The 21,317-nt window shown below is 49.2% G+C and overlaps 3 protein-coding genes across 6 annotated transcripts in view; 2 read left to right on the forward strand and 1 right to left on the reverse strand.

Moving 5' to 3' along the window:
• Positions 1-6,374, forward strand: part of LOC122380709 (nascent polypeptide-associated complex subunit alpha, muscle-specific form-like) — a 48,882-nt gene extending 42,508 nt beyond the window's left edge. For both annotated transcript variants that reach the window (XM_043364123.1, XM_043364116.1), the window contains 10 exons: positions 619-825; positions 1,165-1,474; positions 1,840-1,959; positions 2,232-2,342; positions 2,780-2,914; positions 3,309-3,479; positions 3,780-3,895; positions 4,199-4,368; positions 4,651-4,820; positions 5,217-6,374. In XM_043364123.1, the coding sequence (XP_043220058.1) occupies positions 619-825; positions 1,165-1,474; positions 1,840-1,959; positions 2,232-2,342; positions 2,780-2,914; positions 3,309-3,479; positions 3,780-3,895; positions 4,199-4,368; positions 4,651-4,820; positions 5,217-5,355 (1,649 nt within the window). In that variant the 3' untranslated portion in view covers positions 5,356-6,374. The remainder of the gene's footprint in view (positions 1-618; positions 826-1,164; positions 1,475-1,839; positions 1,960-2,231; positions 2,343-2,779; positions 2,915-3,308; positions 3,480-3,779; positions 3,896-4,198; positions 4,369-4,650; positions 4,821-5,216) is intronic.
• Positions 6,268-13,885, reverse strand: LOC122380741 (28S ribosomal protein S28, mitochondrial-like). Its single transcript, XM_043364157.1, has 4 exons — positions 13,841-13,885; positions 8,941-9,232; positions 7,016-7,137; positions 6,268-6,586 (listed from the first exon to the last, which is right to left on the reverse strand). The coding sequence occupies exons 2-4, from the start codon at positions 9,220-9,222 to the stop codon at positions 6,424-6,426; spliced, it is 567 nt and encodes a 188-aa protein (XP_043220092.1). The 5' UTR covers positions 9,223-9,232; positions 13,841-13,885; the 3' UTR covers positions 6,268-6,423.
• LOC122380724 lies at positions 10,450-20,302 on the forward strand. Of its 3 annotated transcripts, none has more exons than XM_043364143.1 (2): positions 10,450-10,477; positions 18,891-20,302. In XM_043364143.1, the coding sequence occupies exon 2, from the start codon at positions 19,371-19,373 to the stop codon at positions 20,247-20,249; it is 879 nt and encodes a 292-aa protein (XP_043220078.1). In that variant the 5' UTR covers positions 10,450-10,477; positions 18,891-19,370; the 3' UTR covers positions 20,250-20,302. The 3 variants fall into 3 exon arrangements, 2 of the variants coding, with proteins under 2 accessions (XP_043220078.1, XP_043220069.1); XM_043364134.1 differs by lacking the exon at positions 10,450-10,477 and adding an exon at positions 10,554-10,580; XR_006256371.1 differs by lacking the exon at positions 10,450-10,477 and adding an exon at positions 17,756-18,211.
• Positions 20,303-21,317: the final 1,015 nt, after the last annotated feature.

The raw sequence follows: 21,317 nt of genomic DNA on the forward strand, positions 1-21,317 counted from the left end.
CTCTGAACGGACAAACTATGCTGAATGGACTCTGAAAAGGGGAACGCTATATCGACAATATTCTCGAACTTCGACCACATATTCAAAGTGGAGACAAGATGGTTCTGGAGCTGACATCACTACAACAGAACAGTGACATGTTTGAAGAGGTGACGGTTGCTTCCCGATGTCTGGTGACGAAAAATGACTGAAGACGAACTTTCGGGGTCATGGAACGGTCATCTATCTAGCAAGCTCTAGCATATGCACTTGCTTTTGTGTAGTCAGCGCTATGGTACGATGTTTAGAGACATGACATTTGAAATGAGTTGATTTGAGCAAAGTAATTCATGTTAGACGCTTCTAATTGTAATTATTACGACCTAAATACCTTTAAATGGTAGCTTCCAAATATAGGTACAAATATAGGCTTCCAAATATAGGTAGCTTCCAAATGTATGCTTCTTTTTGCATTTCAATGAATATTCTCTCCTCCTTGAGTTCAACAGTAATTAAAGATTAGCCTATATTCGGCCTTAATTAGCCTAGTAAAAAACGAGCGTATTGCACAACACTGAACACTCCGCCCAAAATAGGAAACTCACCACCTTGCCCTTCCTTCCCTCGCCGACCCCACAGCCTGCACAGATCCGACCGACTTCGCCTGCCGCACTCTGGGCGGGTGTGTACCGGCCACATCGCGCTGCGATCGCCTGCTCGACTGCGCTGACGGTAGTGACGAGCGTGACTGCACGTGCGCTGACCGGCTGCGCGCCCAGGCGCTGCACGCCAAACTCTGCGACGGAGTGCTCGACTGCCACGACGCGAGCGACGAACAGTTCTGTGGTGGGTGGCGAGGGGATGAGTTTGTACTTTGTGGATTGTATTTTCGAATCGTCAAAATCTAGGTCTGATAAGTTTTTCTATTCCGTCGCAGCTGCCTTATGCATTAGCACGCCCGCTAATATTCGGTTTGTTGACGCTTTGGCCACTTCGTGTTCGTGGTCCTGAACTAGGTCCTAGAACTACAAGGCCCTTCAGGTTCTGAATGTGCTTGCTGGAAGTGCAACGTGTCCCAACAATAAGCACATGGCAATTCAAGGCCCGCTGATGTAAGACCCTATGACTGACCACCAAACAGCTCACGCAAACTATTTCCTTACGATCTTTGTCGCTATCCTACAGAGTGGTGTCGGCCCGACCAGTTCATCTGTCCGGAGGCCAAGCAGTGTGTCGACCGCAGCGCCCTCTGTGACGGCCGGTTCGACTGCGCAGATGGCGCTGATGAGCGCCACTGTGTGACACTAGCCGGCTCAGCGGCGGATGCAGCGGAGGCGGACGGGCGGTATAGCTCGGCAGGGTTACTGGTGGTGCGACGGCGCGGCGTCTGGGGACGCCTCTGCGTGGACAGCCTGGACGGAACGGTGCGGCAGAGCCGCGGCTCCTGGGGAGCGGAAGAGCTCGGCAGGGCTGTCTGCAAGGCACTCACCTACCAGTGAGTAGGAAGGGGAGCAATGCTACAGGGAATGCCTGCAAGGCGCTTACCTACCAGTGAGTATGAAGGGGAGCGAGGTTAGAGGGGATGCCTGCAAGGCGCTTACCTACCAGTGAGTGAGGGGGAGGGTCTCGCCTGATTGTGAATAAGGATGAGGCTGAAATGGTCTCGCCTGCCCACCAACTGGTGAGGGGTAAGAAGGTCTCACCGGAAAGAGACTGCCCAGTGCCCATGATCATCGTGTGCGTTTCATATAACCAAACTTCAGCAAGAAACCAGCATTCAGTGTGTGCTCGTATGTTTTCTGTACACCAGCAGCACCAAATCCATGAGCCTGCGACTGACATGATTGATGTGTGTTTCAGAGATGCGAAGTCCGTGAGGTCTGTTGGACCAAACGTGGCCGAGTCTCAAGTGGAGCCAACTGAAGACCCGTTCTTCAAGCTGCTCTTTTCACCGAATACCGTTCTACCGGAGGCAGAAAAGTGAGTCCACTCTTCAGCAGCCATTAACCACGGACGCCATGTCCCAGCCAACTGCCAGACTAGGTTGACCTGTTACGGTGATCACAGTATGTTGGAGGCTCTCTTGGGATTACTGCCCTGCAGTGTTTAGGAACAACTATAGTGCCACTCAGACTGCCAAGCACAACATCGCCTCCCACTTGACGACCAGCACCAGCTAACGATATCCTCTAGTGGCTTAGAACCTGTTTATGTCCCCGGACGCCCTCTGACAACGTACCCCCGACCCGCAGGGCCAGCCTGGTGTTCGCTGAGGATATGTGCCCCCGTGAGACGGCACTGCACGTCACCTGCGGACAGCTACAGTGCGGTCTGCGACCCCGGGCAAAACAGCGGCAGGCGAGGTCAGTACCTACTGGCAGCAGACTCCACGCTACTGTCCAGTGCTGATGCACGGTGTGAAAGAACTGGGAGTTAAAATCAACGGTAAAGGACGGCGATCAAAAAGAACGAGGTCATGTCTCTGCTTACAAAATGAAGTCATCTTTAAATAAGGGAAACTTCAACAATCAGTTTTTTTTTTTGTAAAACAGAGACATGTCTGGCCAATGATACTATATAACGAATAACGTCACGAATAACGCCATAACTCCCGTAACCTGTACCTAGCTAGACAAGTGATGTCCTCTAACGTGACATGTGACGTGTCCTCTATGACGTGACGAGTTCTGTGACATGTGACCCTCCTGCTGTAACGTGACGTATTATGTGACAAGTAACCGCCCGCGGCTGTAACGTGACGCGTTCTGTGACAAGTGACCCTCCTGTTATAACACTACAGGATCGTGGGTGGTGGCAACTCCAGTCCGGGCGCCTGGCCCTGGCAGGCAGCCATGTATAGGGACGGGGAGTACCAGTGTGGAGCTACACTCATCTCAGACCGCTGGCTGCTCTCCGCCGGTCACTGCTATCTCAGGTGAGAGGGGGTGCTAAAGATGGTGAGAGGGGTGCTACAGAGTGAGAGGAGTGCTACAGAGGGTGAGAAGGGGCTACCTCAGGTGAGAGGGGTGGTACAGAGGGTGAGAGGGGTGCTACAGGGTGAGGGGAGTGCTACGGAGGGTAAGCGGAGTGCTACAGAGGGCGAGCAGGGTGGTATAGAGGGTAAAGGACTCTAACTAGAGCTCAATTCAGCTACATTTTCTGACCCAATTATGTTCCCATTTACAGACCGTCTACCGTCAATGACTTCATAATGGTTTCGGGTATACCATTTCTAAATTCATCTACCTGGGAGGGATGAAAGAAAAACGGCAATCGTTCGCCTGAACACACGGAACTCAGCCACTGAATGACGTAACATCTGCCCCCAGGTCGACCACACGCTACTGGCTGGCCCGGCTGGGAGCGTACCGTCGCGGCGGTAGCCTCCTCTCGCCCTACGAGCGGCTCCATGAGGTCTCTCACGTGATCATGCACCCGGACTACCAGGATGTCGGATATGTGCACGACATCGCGCTGCTCCGACTGAGAGAGCCCGTCCAGTAAGTGGTCTGGGACCCCATATCAGGAATTGGAGGGACAGACCAAAGTGTTTCTATGGAGTGTAAGAGCTGCTCAGTGCTCACTGCTCAACACTCATACTGGTGGACCATTGCGGATTACCATTCAATCGCAAACAAGTTAGGAAAGTTACCTACTTGGCATGATTTGTCAGCCATTTTCAGTTAAAATAATACATGCAGTCATTGTTTAGTGTTTCAATCTAACGTCAATTCATCGATGCCTCGACGCCTGAGCGCAACTATTCCACAATGTGACGTGGTTCGAACGTTCTCTCTCAGGATGAGCGACTTTGTGCGGCCGGCATGCCTGCCGCCGCCCCAGAGCGAGATTCAGAACGGCGCCCTCTGCACAGTGGTCGGATGGGGACAGCTCTTCGAGTCCGGCAAAATTTTCCGTGAGTAAAACAGATGACTAAAATGTCAAATGATGCAATCAGGCGATTTAATGATGAAGCCTCCTATAAAATTTGCCGCGAAAGTGGTGTGCATTGGCATGAACAGAACATCCTCTAACGATCGTGAATTGATACCAGCCAACAATTGTACCCATCAAAGATAGGTCTATTACATACAGAACATAGATGGCTCGGTGTTCTTAAAGCAGATTTCATATGTCGATCATGTCAATGCGTAGCGTAACCATGCAGCGGAGTCGCTCATTAGTTCATTATCTGACCGTTGGTGTCTCCACTGTGCAGCGGACACCCTGCAGGAGGTGCAGGTGCCTCTCATCTCCTCCCAGGAGTGCAAGAAGCGCACAGTGTTCCTGCCCCTATACAAAATCACTGAGAACATGTTTTGCGCGGGCTACGAGCGAGGCGGCCGAGACGCCTGCCTGGGTGACAGCGGCGGCCCGCTTATGTGCCAGGTCAGTGAATGGGGAATGGAGAAGTAGAGGGTGGAAAGATGAAACCACGGCGGGACATGACAGGGGGAAAGCAGAGATATGGCAGCGGTAAGACAGTCAAACCAGGTCAGCTGCAATTGTCCTGTTTACAGAATGACGAGCGGTACAATTTGAGGTAGAAACAAGGCAAAGTTTCCAAATAATGGAACATGCAAAATATCAGATACGGGTAGGTGTTGATTTTGTCAAATAAACTAAGGCGACTCCACTGGCCTCCGCTGACTTTGTTTAACCCCTCCACAGGAGCCGTCCGGCGAGTGGACGCTAACCGGTATCACCAGCAACGGGTACGGCTGCGCACGCGCCGGCCGGCCCGGCGTCTACACCAAGGTGGCCAACTACGCCAGTTGGATTGATGACGTCATTGAGGGGCCACTGCCGCCAGCAGCGCGGCACGGCTGCCGCGGTCACAGGTTAGTGTGAAGGGAGAAGGTTGACGAAAGAGGCACGGGGCTATAAAGGGAGTGGAATACTTAATGGGTTATGAGGAGTAAGGACTATGAGACTTCGTGCCACCTGGACCGTTATTTTGCCCGAAGAAATGCCGTCCTATGATGATCATTGATCAGTCCTGAGATCATTGTATGTGGCTGAAATGGCGCAGCCAACCATAAAACAATTTCATGGCCCGATACCTCATCTTATCACGGGTGTGTCTATTTCCCTCCCTCGTGGGCAGACTGGGACGGTAAATCAGCCCCTCAGATGAGTCTAACCTACCCTCTCCCCCTCCCCCCTCAGGTGCCCACTAGGCCGCTGCCTCAGCCCCTCAGAGGAGTCTAACCTAACCCTCCCCCCCCCCCCCCCAGGTGCCGACTAGGCCGCTGCCTCAGCCCCTCGGAGGTGTGTGACGGCATCGTCCACTGCTCCGACGGCAGCGACGAAGATCAGTGTCCCACCAAGGCGCCGTCAACCACCGCTGCCTCCGAGGGCAGTCGACGGTCATAGCGGTAGAAAGTGCTTGAAACTACCCAGTTTGGTAGTTTAGCCGGGGCGAGTAAAGTCCAGCATACAGGACGGGCATTAGGAATGGACCGAGGGTGGTCCGAAAGGAAGAGAGCAAGGAAAGAGAGACGGAGAAATAGGAAGAGAGGCAAGCATTAAAGGCCAGTGGTCAGTGAACGGTGAAATACACAGGACTCCCAATACAGGCGCCTGATGGCCAACAGTGTCGTGTTGAGACATAATGCAGAAACCGACACTAAACTAGGTCTTGGGCATGGACCTCTAGTGGCCTAAACTAGAGCTGAGGCGTTGTATACTTGGTGACTCGCGCGACACCGAGATGAGTTCGGTTTGTGAAACTCTGCGCAAGTGATCCCCTGTCCCCGTGCGGTCCGGATGGCGGATGGTGCTGGGACAAGTGCCGTTTGTGAACCGTTTGCTACCAACACGGCGCGTCTGATCGCCTGACCTCACAGACGTCAGGCGGTGACGTGTGTGACCGTGACGAGTAGCCGGTGATGTGACCGTTGTGACGTGTACACATGCTGTGCGGGGAAGGGTCTGCCGCAGAGCATGTGACGATGACAGCTTGCGGGAGCAGCCGCCAAGCCGGCCTTGTCACTTGCTCGCTAAATAGCGACGACTTATGGTAGTGTTGAGATAAGCCCAGTGGTGACACTAACAAGCGTCATATCTCAGTGTGAATGCTTCCGCACTTGTATGCTTTCCAGTGATGACCAAGTTTACACATTTATGGATGTGGGATCAGTGTGGTATCGATGTATCTACAAACCCTGAGACTTTCTCAGCAGCTTGTTGAATTTGCATATTTATACCACTCCCGCCCGAGGGCATTGTTTTATCGTTATGTGTGTTTGAAGAGTGAGCCAATATGTCCCTGTACACGGTAACTACTTTGACAGAATGTATTGCGTTACGGGCAGGGCGCGACCGACCGCCGTTCGCCCTGCTCGCTCGTTTCCGCGGCATGCATACACTGTTGAATACACTGTACAGCTCTAGTGAACACCTCTTCACGCCAGTTCGGGCTGACCTGCGCGTGGTCCCCGCCTACGTGGTTTGCTTGGCCTTGGATCGGTACGGAGACGAGATGATGCCTAGGAGGGTGGCGTCGGCTTCCAACAGGCTGAGGTCGCGCTTGGCGCCGAGGAAGAGTGACGACAGCTCCAGCTGGTGCAGACGCAAGCGCACGCGCGCTCCCAGCACGTACTCTCTGGGGTAGGGAAGGGGAAGAATTGGTTAGTGGGGGAGTGGGGCGGTTCACTAGGGGTGAATGGAATGGTCATTGAGGGTGCGAGGATCAGGTTCTTTGAGGGGGGGGGGGTCAGTCAATGGATCAGCAGTCATAAGTCACGAGGATCGCTCACTGGAAGTACATGAATGGATCACTGCGGGCGCTGACGATCCGTTACCAAGTGTGTGGTGAAAGCAGGTTACAAATAGCCATAACACGCCCCAAACAAAAGATATCAACGAAAAAAGGAACAGGTTGGGTGTCTTAGAAGCAAACATCGACCCGCTTCATCAAATAGTTTTAATTACTGTTGAAGATACGGTTTTACCGAGGGTTTTCATGCCTACCTGCACAAATTCTTATGAAACTGTTTGAATGAAAGATAGCGCTAGCTCCTAGCATCCTTACTCTGAGCGTCGCGGCGGCCGGGGGCAGACGCAGTGGAACTTGCCGCCGAAGTCGATGTAGAGGTCGTCACCCACGACGTGAAACACCTCGCCTTCGACTACCTTTCCGGTCGGGTCTCCCATCTGGCAACAGACACGGTTAGGGATGGTCAAATATCAAGACCTGTTCCAGCGCCTCCAGAAACCTCCAGAAACCTCCAGAAAGCTCTAGAATCCTCCAGAGAGCGTTCCAGCGCCTCCAGAAAGCTCCAGAAAGCTCTCGCCAAAGCTCCAGAAACCTCCAGTAGCCTCCAGAGAGTTGAGAGGTCCAAATTTCTCTGGAGGCTCTGGTCTACAATTATGGCGCACATGTGACAATCACGAATGTAAACCACAGGGGAGCAATGCCGCTTGAACCCTATTGGCCGTAGTGTCTAACGGTGGCGGCCATATTGCGCAGACCAAGAAACGGCTGCCGCCTGTGTTGAGGAATAGGGAATTCGGGACCTCGATTTACGTTTGCGGCCGCCGCATCCGTTACGTTCAAGTTACGTAGATACGGAACCCGGCATCTTACGCAGAATTGAGTGGGGAACACGATCGTATCTTCAGAATTCCTCAAATTCACTCGCCGGACCTACATTTGCCCCGGCCGAGGGGGTTGATTGAACTCACCTCGCTAATGCGCCGCTAATTTAACTAGAATTAAGCGGTAAATTGGTCGTTTGCGACAAAGGATAATGCAGAGTGACTGGTAGGAACCCACTGTAAAGGTCCCGGGTCAACCGGTGACCTCTGAGGTCAGGTCAAGTGATCTAAGGCACGGGTTCGGTTTTTGGTAAATAACTTCGCCAAAAATGGCCGTAGAGCCGCGATTTTGGCATCATCGTGTTCAGCTAGCTCAGGCGCATCGAGTGATATACTTTTTGTTCGGGTCAGGTCAACTTAGGGTGTTGACCTCAGGTCAAGGTCAGGTCAGCACCGCCAGGTCACGAAGATGGTCGAAAGAGGTCATGTCGCATATCCTTCGATTCGGCAGGTCTTCCTGAGTCCGTTGGTAGCTTTCCCGACTCGCTAGCTCAATTTGATCGGGAGCTATTGAAGAAAAACTGTGACCCTTGTGGCGTCACAAATGACGTCACGCAAGGGCAACAATGCAAATATGAAGCATAGAACCTTGCAAGGAGTGCATGAAATCATGATTTAATATGCTTGACTTGAGATAGTTTCAGATCATTCTCGGCGCCAAAATAGCAATTTTCATATTTCCCCATTGACTTATAAGGGCTTAACGTATTAGTTCCTTGTATCTGAGAAGTTTTTAGGATTTCATCTTATTCTCCACTCAATTCTGCGTAAGATGCCGGGTTCCGTGGCCACATAGCTTGAACGTAACGGATGCAGCGACCGCAAACGTAAATCGAGGTCCCGAATTCCCTATTCCCCAACACAGGCGGCGGCCGCTTTCTGGTCTGCGCAACATGGCGGCACCGTTGGACACCATCTGGCGGCCGATGCGCATTCCACATTATAGAGTTCAGTGAATCGTGATGTAAACAAAGGACATTTGACTGATTATTTTACAACTTGAATGTAAAGAAAATTACATTGCTATAATTTTCTTAATCTTTCTTAATAAAATTGAAAACAAATTTTGCGTTTCAAGAGAGAGCAATCGTCATTCTTTTGGTATATGTGATGCCAATCTCCAGAAATCTCCAGATTGCGTTCCAGCGTCTCCAGTAAAACCTCTGGTAGAGCCTCCAGTCAAGAATTTCTACTGGAGGCGCTGGAACAGGTCTCAAGTATCTCAATAACTGCAGAGAGTAAAATAGTAACTTGAAAGGACAATGACAATTAAGATACAGCTTCAGTCACGCATGCGAGTTGCGACGCAGTCGGTACAGACATAAACACTGTGTCGATGAGCTAACAACTGGTCAGTACCTTTATGAAGGGCGAGTTCCGGAGCAGCGTCAGGAACGATTCACTGCGCCGGGTCTCATCGCCTTTTGGCTGGTTCAAGCCCTCAAACTTCTTGAACGACTCGGCGAACGTGCTGGTGGCAGTGGTCGCGGTGGTTCCTTCCGCGGTGAGCTGCTCTGTCTGCGTGTCTCCGCCGCTGACCCCAGATTGTCGGGAGGCGGTCCAGCAGAGGGCACGCCGGCCCGACCGGCCCGTCCTCCCGGCCAGGCGAAGCGCTGCCCCGGCCACAATACAGCCGCTCATACTGCCTGCGCTGCGGGCGACAACAAACGTGCTTTATTGACCTTGTGTGTATAAAGTTTGCCGGTCCCGTAGCTCAGTCGGTAGAGCGTTGGACTCCGCGTGGTGAGAGCACGCGTTCCCGGTTAAAATAATCCGTGTTTGAACTTTGAAGCACGACGGGCGCTTGACGGTTATGAGCCTCCTGACTGGTATGGTTGAGGTTGGTGGCAGGCCGTAGCCAGGCCTGCCACCAACCAGGCCAGCCAGGCCTGCCGTAGTCAGTGAGGACTGAGGGGACCGGCCGTGCGCGGCTATGTGCGCACGTTAAGCTTTCGGGACTCCAACTTCTGCCATAGAACCGGAATTGCGTGATCTGAGGGTAGAGGGCAGGGTCAACGCAAAAAGCTTTGCTTAAAGGTAGTGTGCCACCTTTGAATGATTTCCCATTTTATTTTTCCTAGGATAAGAAGCTTCTGTTTTTACCTAATATCGCAAAAAAATAAAAAATGGGCCTAGAATAGTGCTTTTTTCGCCTAAAAGTTTATCGGTTTTTCGATATGTATAACAACTGTAGTGGGCTGAACTGCAAACAGGCGTCGGCAACAATCACGAAAGCGGCGCACATGTGACAATAAGCAAAGGTCATTATAGAGTTACGACGTACGGGAATGAGTTATCAGCTGTCTAATCGTAGACAACACAATGTCGAATTTAAACTGTAAGCCTGTATTGGTATTGTTTCTTTAATTTGGCTGTCGAACATTAATTTATGGTTGGAAATATTATTTTATGTAAAATAATTGATATGAAACAGCCGTCTCTAAAGTTATGACCCCATCTCACCACATGAAAGTGGCAGAAATGACAATGATCAGCTGACGCATTTTTCTTGGCCGAAGTCAGAGCGCGCGGCCCGACGCACCACCACCGCGCCCAAAGCCAGGGCCCCGGTAACGTGAGGTAGCCGAGTCGGGGCAGCGTGCGCTGACCCAAGCCGGGGCCGCGGCTTTGGGCGCGGTCTAGCGCATCCCCGCGGGCAGCCCCGGGCTATCACATGACACCGGGAGGACGCGCGGCCCCGGCTTGGGTCAGCGCACGCTGCCCCGACTCGGCTAGCTCACGTTACCGGGGCCCTGGCTTTGGGCGCGGTCTACCGCACCACCTAACAGGCGTGTTCGAAACCGCAGGAGATGATGATGAACGGGTTTATCGAAACTTGATTGGATGAGCCTATCGGTAATAGCGATTTCAGCGTGTGCATTTATTGTTCATAGTGGTGTGAAATGTGGTTGGGGTACGACCGACAACCCGTCGGGGCGAATTTCGCACTGGGGTACTCAAAATTTGAAGAATTTAAGACGTTTCCATGAGTTTTGAAGGTATGGATAAGTTCTAAAAATCCGGTTCTCCTTATCTGGGCCATTAACTCCATACGGTCCAAGAAAGCTGGCACACTACCTTTAACGGGGGCTCTGTCCCTGTGAATCCTTCCCTGCAAAAGGTTTGGACTAACTTTAAAGAAAGGAAGAAAGAAAAAGTTCTGCGCAACACATTAACACTGCATATTCTGTCCCCATTAGTATGTCATAATGATGCCAAGACAATTGTGATCTGTGAAAAAAGATGATGAAAGAGAGGGGAAACTTGAAAAAATGGCAAGGAAAAACGAGAAGAGTTCATCTAGGGAATAATCATTCACAAATTGTATATTTTAATCACTACTGCAGGTTTTCAATACTGTAGCAAAAACACCTAGATTTATTTTCTTCAGGACAGGTTGGAGAGGATTCCCAGCCTGGTGACAGACCTTTGACCCAATTGATTTGACTCCTAGTTTTGAACATGACCCAAATCAAGCCAGTTGGGGAAACTACGAGGTGAAGATAAAAAATTGATTGGTCAATAAATAAGCTTTTGATGACCATATAGGTAGGGCATAAATGCAACTCTCTAGCATCCACTTATTGGAGAGAAAAGGCTTCCATTTTCCACTACGAATTAACGAGATTTGATTGAATTCAGCGAATTCACTCGAAAATGGTGATAGGAAAACAGCTTTTCTGCATGTTCTGGGCGTCACAATGAACAATCAGCTGGCCATTCCATAAATGGATTAGTGTTTTGAAAGAAAATTGTTTAAAGATTTAATTTTATTTGAATAAATATACATATTTAATTTTAAAATAATAATTTAACCAAAATTGGAAAACCAAAAACAAAATAATAAAAATAATGACTTTTTCAAACCAAGGTGCTGCTTACATTTTTTGGCGCGTCTGTTTCAATCTGCCACATTTGCCAATCACTGTTTGACCTGGGCCCTGTTTCACCGGTGATAGCAGCACGCTGCTTTTACACGTGTCAAATTGGGTTTCCATGGAAACATCAACAGGCCCATTGCTCCAACACTACCACAAGTGTGACGTCAGCTCGCGCAATTTGATAGCAGCGTCCCGTGAAACACCGCCCTTGTATTGTAACTCTGCGATTCAGCTGCCAGTACATTATGCACCGAGTGATTGTAGGCCTTATGTGGTTAAAAACATTCTTATGCCTTATTTTTTCATTTGAATGCTAGGATGCATGGAAAAGATGAAGTTGTCTGATTTTATGATCATATATATCATCACCCCACCCACTCCAGCCGTTGATTGGCTGATCCAATTTTTGTTTGGCTCCTTTTTGTTTGGCTCCAACAGACACATGTATTGTATACATATTCACTCTGCTCAATTCACCGGAAGACGCACTTGCCCAGACGGCTAGTTTGATTCAGCTCCCACTATCCAATTCACAGTGTACTTTTGCTATTAATCCCTAAGTCAGTAGGCGGAACTATGGTCAAGCGTACCCATTTTCGGGAACGCATTTTCGTTCCCATGTTTGGGAACGATAAACCCAAATATGGGAACGCCATGTAGGCATTATTTAAAACAAGAAAAAGAACCGTTAAATGACGTCCAAAAAATAGAAAACGATCGTGAACCGCCTGATATTTGTCGCAATATTGTTGGGAAAGAGTTTGATATTGTAAGGCCCATCGTAGTTTCAAATCGTTCCCCTATTTCTAAAGCAGTCCATCATCCGGGCCGCCAGCCCAAATTTGGGAACGCTCTCGTACACTGGCGCTGCAAGCGTTCCTTATTATGGGAACGGCGTACCCATAATTGGGAACGATTTCACCGACGCCTTTCAGGGGCTCTTTTCATTAACAAGCATCACGTCCAACGCCGCAAATTATTGTTAACGCAACAATCATCAGATGACCTTTCCGGCAAGACCGTCGCATGTTTCGCCCGGTCTTCTGCGCTTTTATTCCCGTCGATCTCGCAGCGGGCACGCCCCCCTCTGCAGGTTTACGTAATTCACAACGCTCAGCGATGTTCAACAAGGTCTTCCATACCTATATCCACCGTCCGTGCCGAGGGTGGAGACATGTCAAGCACCTGTCTGTTTATCACCGATAGTTGACGAGTACAAGAAAGTATCCAAAAATGGGAACGCTGAATATGTTACACCCTCAAAACACCTAGTCCCAATGAAAGTCTAGTTTTTCCTTTCTTAATGAGTGTAAGTGACAAAAGGCCTGGTAGGATGGGCACGAGGAATGATCGAAATCAGCATAGAAATTATAAATAAGCCACCCAGAGCGACCTATATAAGAGAAATTCCCCCAAAACGATCATGCTTAGAAACACGGAAGACAAAAACCACGCTCATGACGCTCCTTATAAAATAATGCTAAACAGCTAGCATCCAAATAAAATATGTCTTTCCGGGCTGATAAAATACAGCTGAATAATTTTCGACCACTTAAACTGAGTTTACAACAGTAGTTCGGTAAAATCACGCACGTTCTACGCGGTCGTCCGCCTCGACACCAAATGTCAACAATATTACCTCGGGACTGTCCGCGTGTTCGCTTGCATATGTCAGCATCTGGTGTCGATAGTATGAAAGTTCATAACCAGGCGAAAATTATTATACTTTACCTCAAACTAAAAAATGCTTCATTTTCCTTAAAATTGCATGTTAAATGTCGTATAACCCATATTTCCACCATTCTGTCATCTTTAAAAAATCATTAAAAATATCATTCCACGGTCAATTTCCTTGTTCCACGGTCAGATTAAAGATAACTTTATGGAGATTTAGTAGATACTTAAATCAGCGTGCACTTTTTTGAGACGTGATGCACTTTTGAGTTTTAGTGGGCGAACGGCCGAAAAATTGCCTTCCGTTCTCATAAATGGGAACGCCCGTTCCCATATTTGGGAACTCCGTTCCCAAAAATGGGAACGTTCCTATATTTGGGTACTCATGACCATAGTTCCGCCTACTGAAGTCCTAACCACTCCCCTACCTTTGCGTAACGTGATCCAAAGATCCTTCAGTCTGACCAAGGCTACAAAACTCCTGTCTGACGGCGGCTCTAACCCTCTCCGCGCTCTTCCCAACCCAACTGAGCTATTTTGGCTATTTCGGCCACACCGTGATCCAAGACCACGGTCACGGTGATATTGAGAACTCACGGTGACTATAAATAATCCTTGACCTGATCTGACCTGATCCCAAGATACCTAAAAGAAACCCCTGATCCAAACAAGATACGTGATCCATGTCGCCAGAACGTAGGTACTGCTCGAAGATCTTATCCCAGTCTCCGTGTGAGCGCTGACAGCAAAAATAAGCAAATTGTTGCGCGGAATCACCCGATCAAATCGAGCAATTTCAGGCCCACAGTCTTCCTGAACATACTCGAAATGTAAAATAACTGCAGCATGCGCGCTGTTTATGCCGCAGGATTTGCTTCCAAATCCGGAAAAGACTTCAGATTTTCTTTTCATTTTGTACGTCTATCAATTCAGGAGCAACGAATATCAGCATCACAGCAGCATATTTCGGGGTCTTTCGATTTGGCTGAAAATCGGTATACACTATACAGGGCCTCCTCGATGCGCTGATTCCGAAAATGTACCTCTTTGTGGTGGTATTTTGCACCGTTAACGAGTTAACGACCAATTAACATTTTAACGGGAAACGGCGAGGTCTTTTGATTTGCCTGAAAATCGGTATACAGGGCCTCCTCGATGCGCTGATTCCGAAAATGTACCTCTTTGGGATGGTATTTTGCACCGTTAACGAGTTAACGGCCAGTTAACATTTTAACGGGAAACAGCGGGGTCTTTCGATTTGGCTGAAAATCGGTGTACAGGGCCTTCTCGATGCGCTGATTCCGAAAATGTGCCTCTTTGGGGTGGTATTTTGCACCGTTAACGAGTTAATGACCAATTAACATTTTATCGGGAAACGGCGGGGTCTTTCGATTTGGCTGAAAATCAGTATACTGGGCCTTCTCGATGCACTGATTTCGAAAATGTGCCTCTTTGGGGTGGCATTTTGCACCGTTAACGAGTTAACGGCCAATTACACATTTTAACGGGAAACGGCGGGGTCTTTCGATTTGGCTAAAAATCGGTATACAGGGCCTCCTCGATGCGCTGATTCCGAAAATGTAGGTACCTCTTTGGGGTGGTATTTTGCACCGTTAACGAGTTAACGGCCAATTACACATTTTAACGGGAAAACGACGGGGTCTTTCGATTTGGCTGAAAATCGGTATACAGGGCCTCCTCGATGCGCTGATTCTGAAAATTTACCTCTTTGGGGTGGTATTTTGCACCGTTAACCAGTTAACGGCCAGTTAACATTTTAACGGGAAACAGCGGGGTCTTTCGATTTAGCTGAAAATCGGCTTACAGGACCTTCTCGATGCGCTGATTCCGAAAATGTACCTCTTTGGGGTGGTATTTTGCACCGTTAACGAGTTAACGACCAATTAACATTTTAACGGGAAACGGCGGGGTCTTTCAATTTGGCTGAAAATCAGTATACAGGACCTTCTCGGTGCGCTGATTTCGAAAATGTGCCTCTTTGGGGTGGTATTTTGCATCGTTAACGAGTTAACGATCCGTTAACATTTCAGCAGCATATATCGATTTCAGCAGCAAATTTTCGGGGTCTTTCGATTTGGCTTAAAATCGGTGTACAGGGTCTCCTCGATGCGCTAATTCCGAAAAGGTACCTCTTTGGGGTGGTATTTTGCACCGTTAACGAGCTAACGACCAATTAACATTTTAACGGGAAACGGCGGGGTCTTTCGATTTGGCTGAAAACCGGTATACAGGGCCTCCTCGATGCGCTGATTTCGAAAATGTGCCTCTTTTGGATGGTATTTTGCACCGTTAACAAGTTAACGATCCGTTAACATTTCAGCAGCATATATCGATTTCAGCAGCAAATTTTCGGGGTCTTTCGATTTGGCTTAAAATCGGTGTACAGGGTCTCCTTGATGCGCTGATTCCGAAAAGGTGCCTCTTTGGGGTGGTATTTTGCATCGTTAACGAGTTAACGGCCAAATAACATTTTCGGAATCAGCGCATCGAGGAGGCCCTGTATACCGATTTTTAACCAAATCAAAAGACCCCGCCGTTTCCCGTTAAAATCTCTGCACGGTCTTCAGATGTCGCAACTTCGCAACGCCCTCACTGCCAGAGATGTCACAGGGAAATGAAACTTGCAGGATCTAGTATCCATTATGAGTCCCACAACTTGTATATCTCGGATTTTTCCTAAAGTTCATATGAGGTCAGGTCATTTTCGTGACCTCACCATTATAACCCTCGCCCGTAAACGGTGTTTTGCCACCTTCGCCCATGCAGGGGGGGGGGGAGGTTGGTGCGACCCCCCTGGCGTTTGAAAACGGAGCGTCGTAGAGCTTAGCAGAAAAGACCAACGGATTGATCTCAACGAGATCTCGCGATTGGTGGTATATTTTTTGGTCCTAGGTCAACATTTGACCTACTTATGACCGGTCAAAGGTCAAATTTTTGGAAAATATCTAACTTTTTCAAATTTCCGCGCCAATTGCGGCAACACGGTAAGAGATATCGACTTGAAACCTTCACTATCGTGATCCGTAATCAATTCTCTATCGTTTGGTGTGTATTTCGATGTCATAACTCTAAAAATGATGCGTTTGGAGCATCGGAAGTCTGCAAGATCATTTGTGCATTGGGTCACGTCAGGCGTGTGACGTCACTGACCTGACCCTGACCCAAAATGAACTACAAGAAACAACCGACGATGCTTGAAATGGATAGCAAATTCGAATTCAGGGCATCAAAATACCCCGAAAAGGCATACAAGTGCAAGAAGTCATTACAGGTCAACCGAGGTCACTGACCTTACCTTGACCTTTAGTTACCTTCAAAATGTCAACGGACATTGTGTCGGCATTTATACCAATGTGAAGCAATCTCCAATTTAGCGTAAATCTGGCCGGAGGTTGTTCCCTTTATGACGTCATAACTCCGTGACCTGACATGACCTTGACAAAAAAATACCAAAAGTTGCGCAAAGGATGCCCCAGAAGGTAGTAGGTACTGCAAAATTGAGCAGGCTATCTGAAACGGTTCGGCGTGTAGCTAAGAAAACCCTCAGGGGGCACCAACATGGGCGAGGGTTAACAATCCCGATTTTTGTGCTTTGATTGCAGACAAAACATCGAACTTCAGACCGGGTGGCTGGGTGCTTTTCATCATTGCCTGCCTTAGATGAATAAGCGAATGAAATTAGCATCATTACGCTTTTATGTTGCTGCCCAACACAAAATCAGTTTATTATGCTCACGTTTGGTCACATACGAGCATCCGCATCCGCATAGCATCCGCAGCATTACAGTAAACAATTTTTGTGCTCATTTTTGTTTCTTCTCCCACTGCGACATGTTTCATTATAAGTCAATGGGGAAAAATGAAAACTGCTATTTTGGCGCCGGGAACGATCTCCAACTATCTCAAGCACACAGAATCGTGATTTGATGCACTCCTTGCAAGGTTAGATGCGTCACTTTTGCAATGTTCACCTTGCGTGACGTCATTTATGACGTCATCAGGGTCATATTAGTTTTTCGTCAATAACTCTTGATCAAATTGCGCTAGCGAGTCCGGACAGCCACCAATGGACTCAGGAAGGCCTGCCGAATCGAATGATATGCGACATGACCTCTTTCGACCAGCTTCGTGACCTGGGGGTGCTGACCTGACCTTGACCTGAGGTCAACACCCCAAGTTGACCTGACCCGGACAAAAAGTATATCATTCGACGCGCCTGAGCAAGGCGAACACGATTCTTCCAAAATTGGCACTCTGCGGCCGTTTTTTGCGAAGTTATTCACCAAAAACTGAACCGTACCTTGGGGCACTTGACCTGACCTCAGAGGTCACCGGTTGACCTAGGACCTTCAAATGGGTACCAATCTCTGCGTCTCGTAAACGCGCACACGCTCGTTTTTTCTGCGACGCGCTAGCTTCACCAGGGGCGAAACGGCGAGGGGGGTCGTACCCGCCCCCCCCCCCCCCTCGGCCGGCGCGTATGTAGAAAACCAATAGGTCCGGCGAGGGTTAACCCTCCTCGCATCCACTTGAAGCAGTGCCGGGGATCCCCGTGGTTTCCCTACCAGCCTTCACGACTATCTTATCTGAACCCTTGTTCACCGCGCCAATTCAGTGTCTCGGAGGAGGCCGGGGGAGGTGCGTCTCCGGCCGGGCAGGAATCGGCCGTCGGGGCCATTATGGCTTACACCACTTCTTCTCCGCATTTGCGGCTGCCGCTGCTGCTGCCGCTGCTGCTGCTGATGTTCCTGTCGTGAGAGCGGAGAGCTGTGAAAAGTGAGCGCCCGGCCCGGTCGCCCATGGGTGTGAGAAGTGAGCGCCCGGCCCGGTCGCCCATGAGTGTGAGAAGTGAGCGCCCGGCCCGGTCGCCCATGGGGGGCGTCAGCCGGCTGCCAATAGCACTACTGCTGTTGGTGGTGATACCACCGCTTCTTTTCCTGACTGTGACTGCGGCGCCGATATCCCGTACTGGCCGAGCCTGCGCCCTGAAGTGCTGCGCACTGGAGCCCAACTGCTCGGCCGCTCGCAGCGTCACCTGCCAATGCCCCAGGAAGGTAGGTCGGAATAAGATGCTATCGTAATTGTGCACCTGGCCAAAGGACGCGATGTGATGCGCTCCGTTTTCCAATGGCGAGTTTTGATCTGCGTAAACCGTTGCCCTTACTATAATTATAACGGAGCAAGCGAAGCGAGCGAGACTTACGTGTCAGTTTTGTCATTTTTAAGAGGTGTCAGTTTTGTAATCGTTGCAATATCTCTCGGTAACTACTGGGCCGATTGCGCTGAAAGTTGGCATGCATGTAGGTAGGCACCCACTAGGCAATGCATATCCATGTGCCAGATTTGGAATGCTGCTGCACGTGCGCACGTACAGGGGTCGATTCCAGATCTCGAGAACGGCTGGACCGATTGCGCTCAAATTTGGTACGCGGTTAGGGAGCAGTTAGTAGGGTGGCGTGCATAAGTCAGTTGGGACCCATTTTGCACGTGCGCACGTGCAGGGTGCCGCTTCCAGATCTCGAAAACGGCTGGGCCGATTGTACTCAAATTTGGCACATCGCTAGATACCGGTTAGTAGGGTGCCGTGGACAAGTTGGAGGTACCCCCTCGAAATTTTGCACGTGCAAGGCTCACCCCCTCGCTCGTTCCGTTAGTCGCCCCAAATGGCGTTATACTGGTTGTAGCGCATTTCAAGCTTATGTCACCAAGCTAACTACCGAAATCTTGTTTCAGATTATCTTGAATGAAGGATTCGTCCCAAAAACGGTGCAGGAAATCGTTGTCAAGGACACACCGCATGTGATCTTCGAGAAATCATTTTTAGTTGACTCCACACATCCAATTGCTTTGAAAATATCGGTGCAGAACGTCCGGCGTCTTCAACTGCAGGAAAGAAGCCTTCAGCTGCAGAGCAGTCCTGTCGAATTCGCCGTCGAAGATGTAGACAAAGTTCAGATACGTGGGTCAGCCTTCTCTGGCTCCTGGAATCGCGTCGCCAAACTAACGTTCAGATCTATCAAACTTTTGCAGATCCACGAAAATGGTTTTAGCTTCACATCAAGGCCTGGTCCGAAATTGACCTTAGAGAACATAAATGAGCTGGCCCTTAACAGAAACTCCTTTAAAGCCACAATAAGGCACCTCGTCGTCTATAATGTCAGCAGATTTCGCTGCGAGCAAGATAGTTTTGGGAAACACATTGGTCGAATTGAAATGGATGGTGTCAAAATACAGCGTCTCGGCACTCAGTGCCTGACGAGCGATGGAGCTTTGAAGGAATTAGTCTTCAAGAACTGCAGCATCGAACAACTTCACACTCAAGGCATTCACGGCACTATTGGTGAATTGACCCTGCAAGATACCGAGGTTCAGGAGACGAAGAAAAATGGTCTAAATGTCTCGGTTGATCACCTACATGTAGCCGACTCCCGGTTCGGAGAGCTGCCGTCCAGTGCGCTGAACGTAGTTTCACGCGGAACCATTCAGTGGGAGCGTGTGACAATTGGAAGGCTCCAGAGTGGCGCGTTTGTCAACATGAGAGTCGGCGGGGATCAGAAGAAGTCGAGCGGCAGTTTCGTCTTCCGTGAGCTGACTGTTGAGCATGCCGAAAATGGATCATTGGCGTTCGGAGACGGGGGCGATTTCAGCATGACTGAGTTGAACATCACTCCTCCTGAGCAGCTCGTCTGCAGACTGAAGCACTGGTTCCGTGCGCTCATCGGAAAAGAAGAGTCTAGCCCACTCACTGAAATGGAGGAGTTAGTTGTGCGGCAGCTCAATGAAAAAGGGCACTGTCCGACACCAAAGCTAGCACGCATTACAACTACAACTACAACTGGCGCAGCTGAGACCACCACTGAGCGGGCTGGTGTCCGTACCAGTCCTCCAGCCAGGAGTGACGCTGGGTCGGAGGTCATCGCTGGCCACCCGCGGCCGGAGCCCGCCGACACCGCCGCCCAGCTGGATGTGTCGCGCCTGACCCTGTTCCTAGTAGTGGGCATCGCCGCCGTTCTGGCCGTCTCCGCCGGGCTGGCCGTGTGGCTACTGGTGTGCTCCAAAAAGCGTGGTGACCCTCGAAACCGGCGGATTTAGTGTACCATCGGGGTCCAAGCAATTGTGCATGAACAAATATATTTTAGTTTTAACGTGTGGATTCAGTCTGAGATACGGGGGGCGGAGAGCTTTGCTGTGCAACGTGCATTTTTATCAACATCCTCTTCATAATTTCCATGGTAATAAATTTTTACCGTTTTTTCTTTCCGTAGATTGAGGTCGTATTCGTTATATAACAAAAATTATTATGGTTAACGGCGTGGACCCCAATCAAGCCAAAAAACGAATGAGCAGCATTATTTCATTATATATTTTAGTTTAAAGCTTACAGACGACACTGTGCCGTGTGCCATATTGTTGACGCTGTTTTTGTCGTACTGACGTTGTATGAGATTATTTCGTACTTCGAGAATAAAGGTGATTTCTTATTTAGTCCGAAAGGGTGAATGGGAGGCTTTGGTCCCAGGTTCGAGAGACACACTTATTAACCTAAGCAGTGGTCGCTGCGATTGAAACCACGACCCACTACCCGACCTGTCCCGCGCCCGGTTCACCGGCGATAATTTTAATTGAAATTCAACGTATCGCAGTTGGATGGCTGCAGTCCAACGACAATTGCTGGAATGGGTCATATTTTATAATTGTTTACAAATTACATCTGTAAACTGTATAGACCAAACGGTTGACTTGAGTTCAAGTTTATAGGCATACCTACTTACGGGAAGGCTTTTAATGGTAAAAATCTTTAGGCACATCACGACCTATAGGCGTCGGACATTGTCACGTCTGTCGAGAAAATGCACCCTTATATGATCTTTAGTGACACTGGGGTCTCGGCCGAGCGAAATCTGGCAAATAGCTCCGTAAAAAAAACATTCGGGAGCCATCTAACTAATGTTTTTGCGCTCTTCTTTTTCTCTCTATCTTTGAGATACGTACTCGTCGTGGCCATTTTGCACCCCCTTCATCAACTGCCTAAGTTGTCTTCTAAGACCCCCATCAAGTAAAAGGTAGGTAAAATCAATATACATGAATCATGAATGCACCACCTAATCACTCGCCGGAATACGGACAAAGCAAGATAAGCACTTATCAACCAACTATGAC

This window comes from Amphibalanus amphitrite, unplaced genomic scaffold, assembly GCF_019059575.1.
Source record: "Amphibalanus amphitrite isolate SeventyFive unplaced genomic scaffold, NRLGWU_Aamphi_draft 000009F_arrow, whole genome shotgun sequence".
In the NCBI taxonomy this organism is placed as follows: domain Eukaryota; kingdom Metazoa; phylum Arthropoda; class Thecostraca; order Balanomorpha; family Balanidae; genus Amphibalanus; species Amphibalanus amphitrite.

Coding starts and splice junctions, on each gene's coding strand:
- LOC122380741 (XM_043364157.1), bottom strand. CDS start 9,222: ATGAGCGGCTGTATTGTGGCCGGGGCAGCGCTTCGCCTGGCCGGGAGG. Junction 7,138..8,940: donor GGAACTCGCCCTTCATAAAG/GTACTGACCAGT, acceptor GTCTGTTGCCAG/ATGGGAGACCCGACCGGAAA. Junction 6,587..7,015: donor CGGCCGCCGCGACGCTCAGA/GTAAGGATGCTA, acceptor TCCCTACCCCAG/AGAGTACGTGCTGGGAGCGC.
- LOC122380724 (XM_043364143.1), top strand. CDS start 19,371: ATGGATGGTGTCAAAATACAGCGTCTCGGCACTCAGTGCCTGACGAGC.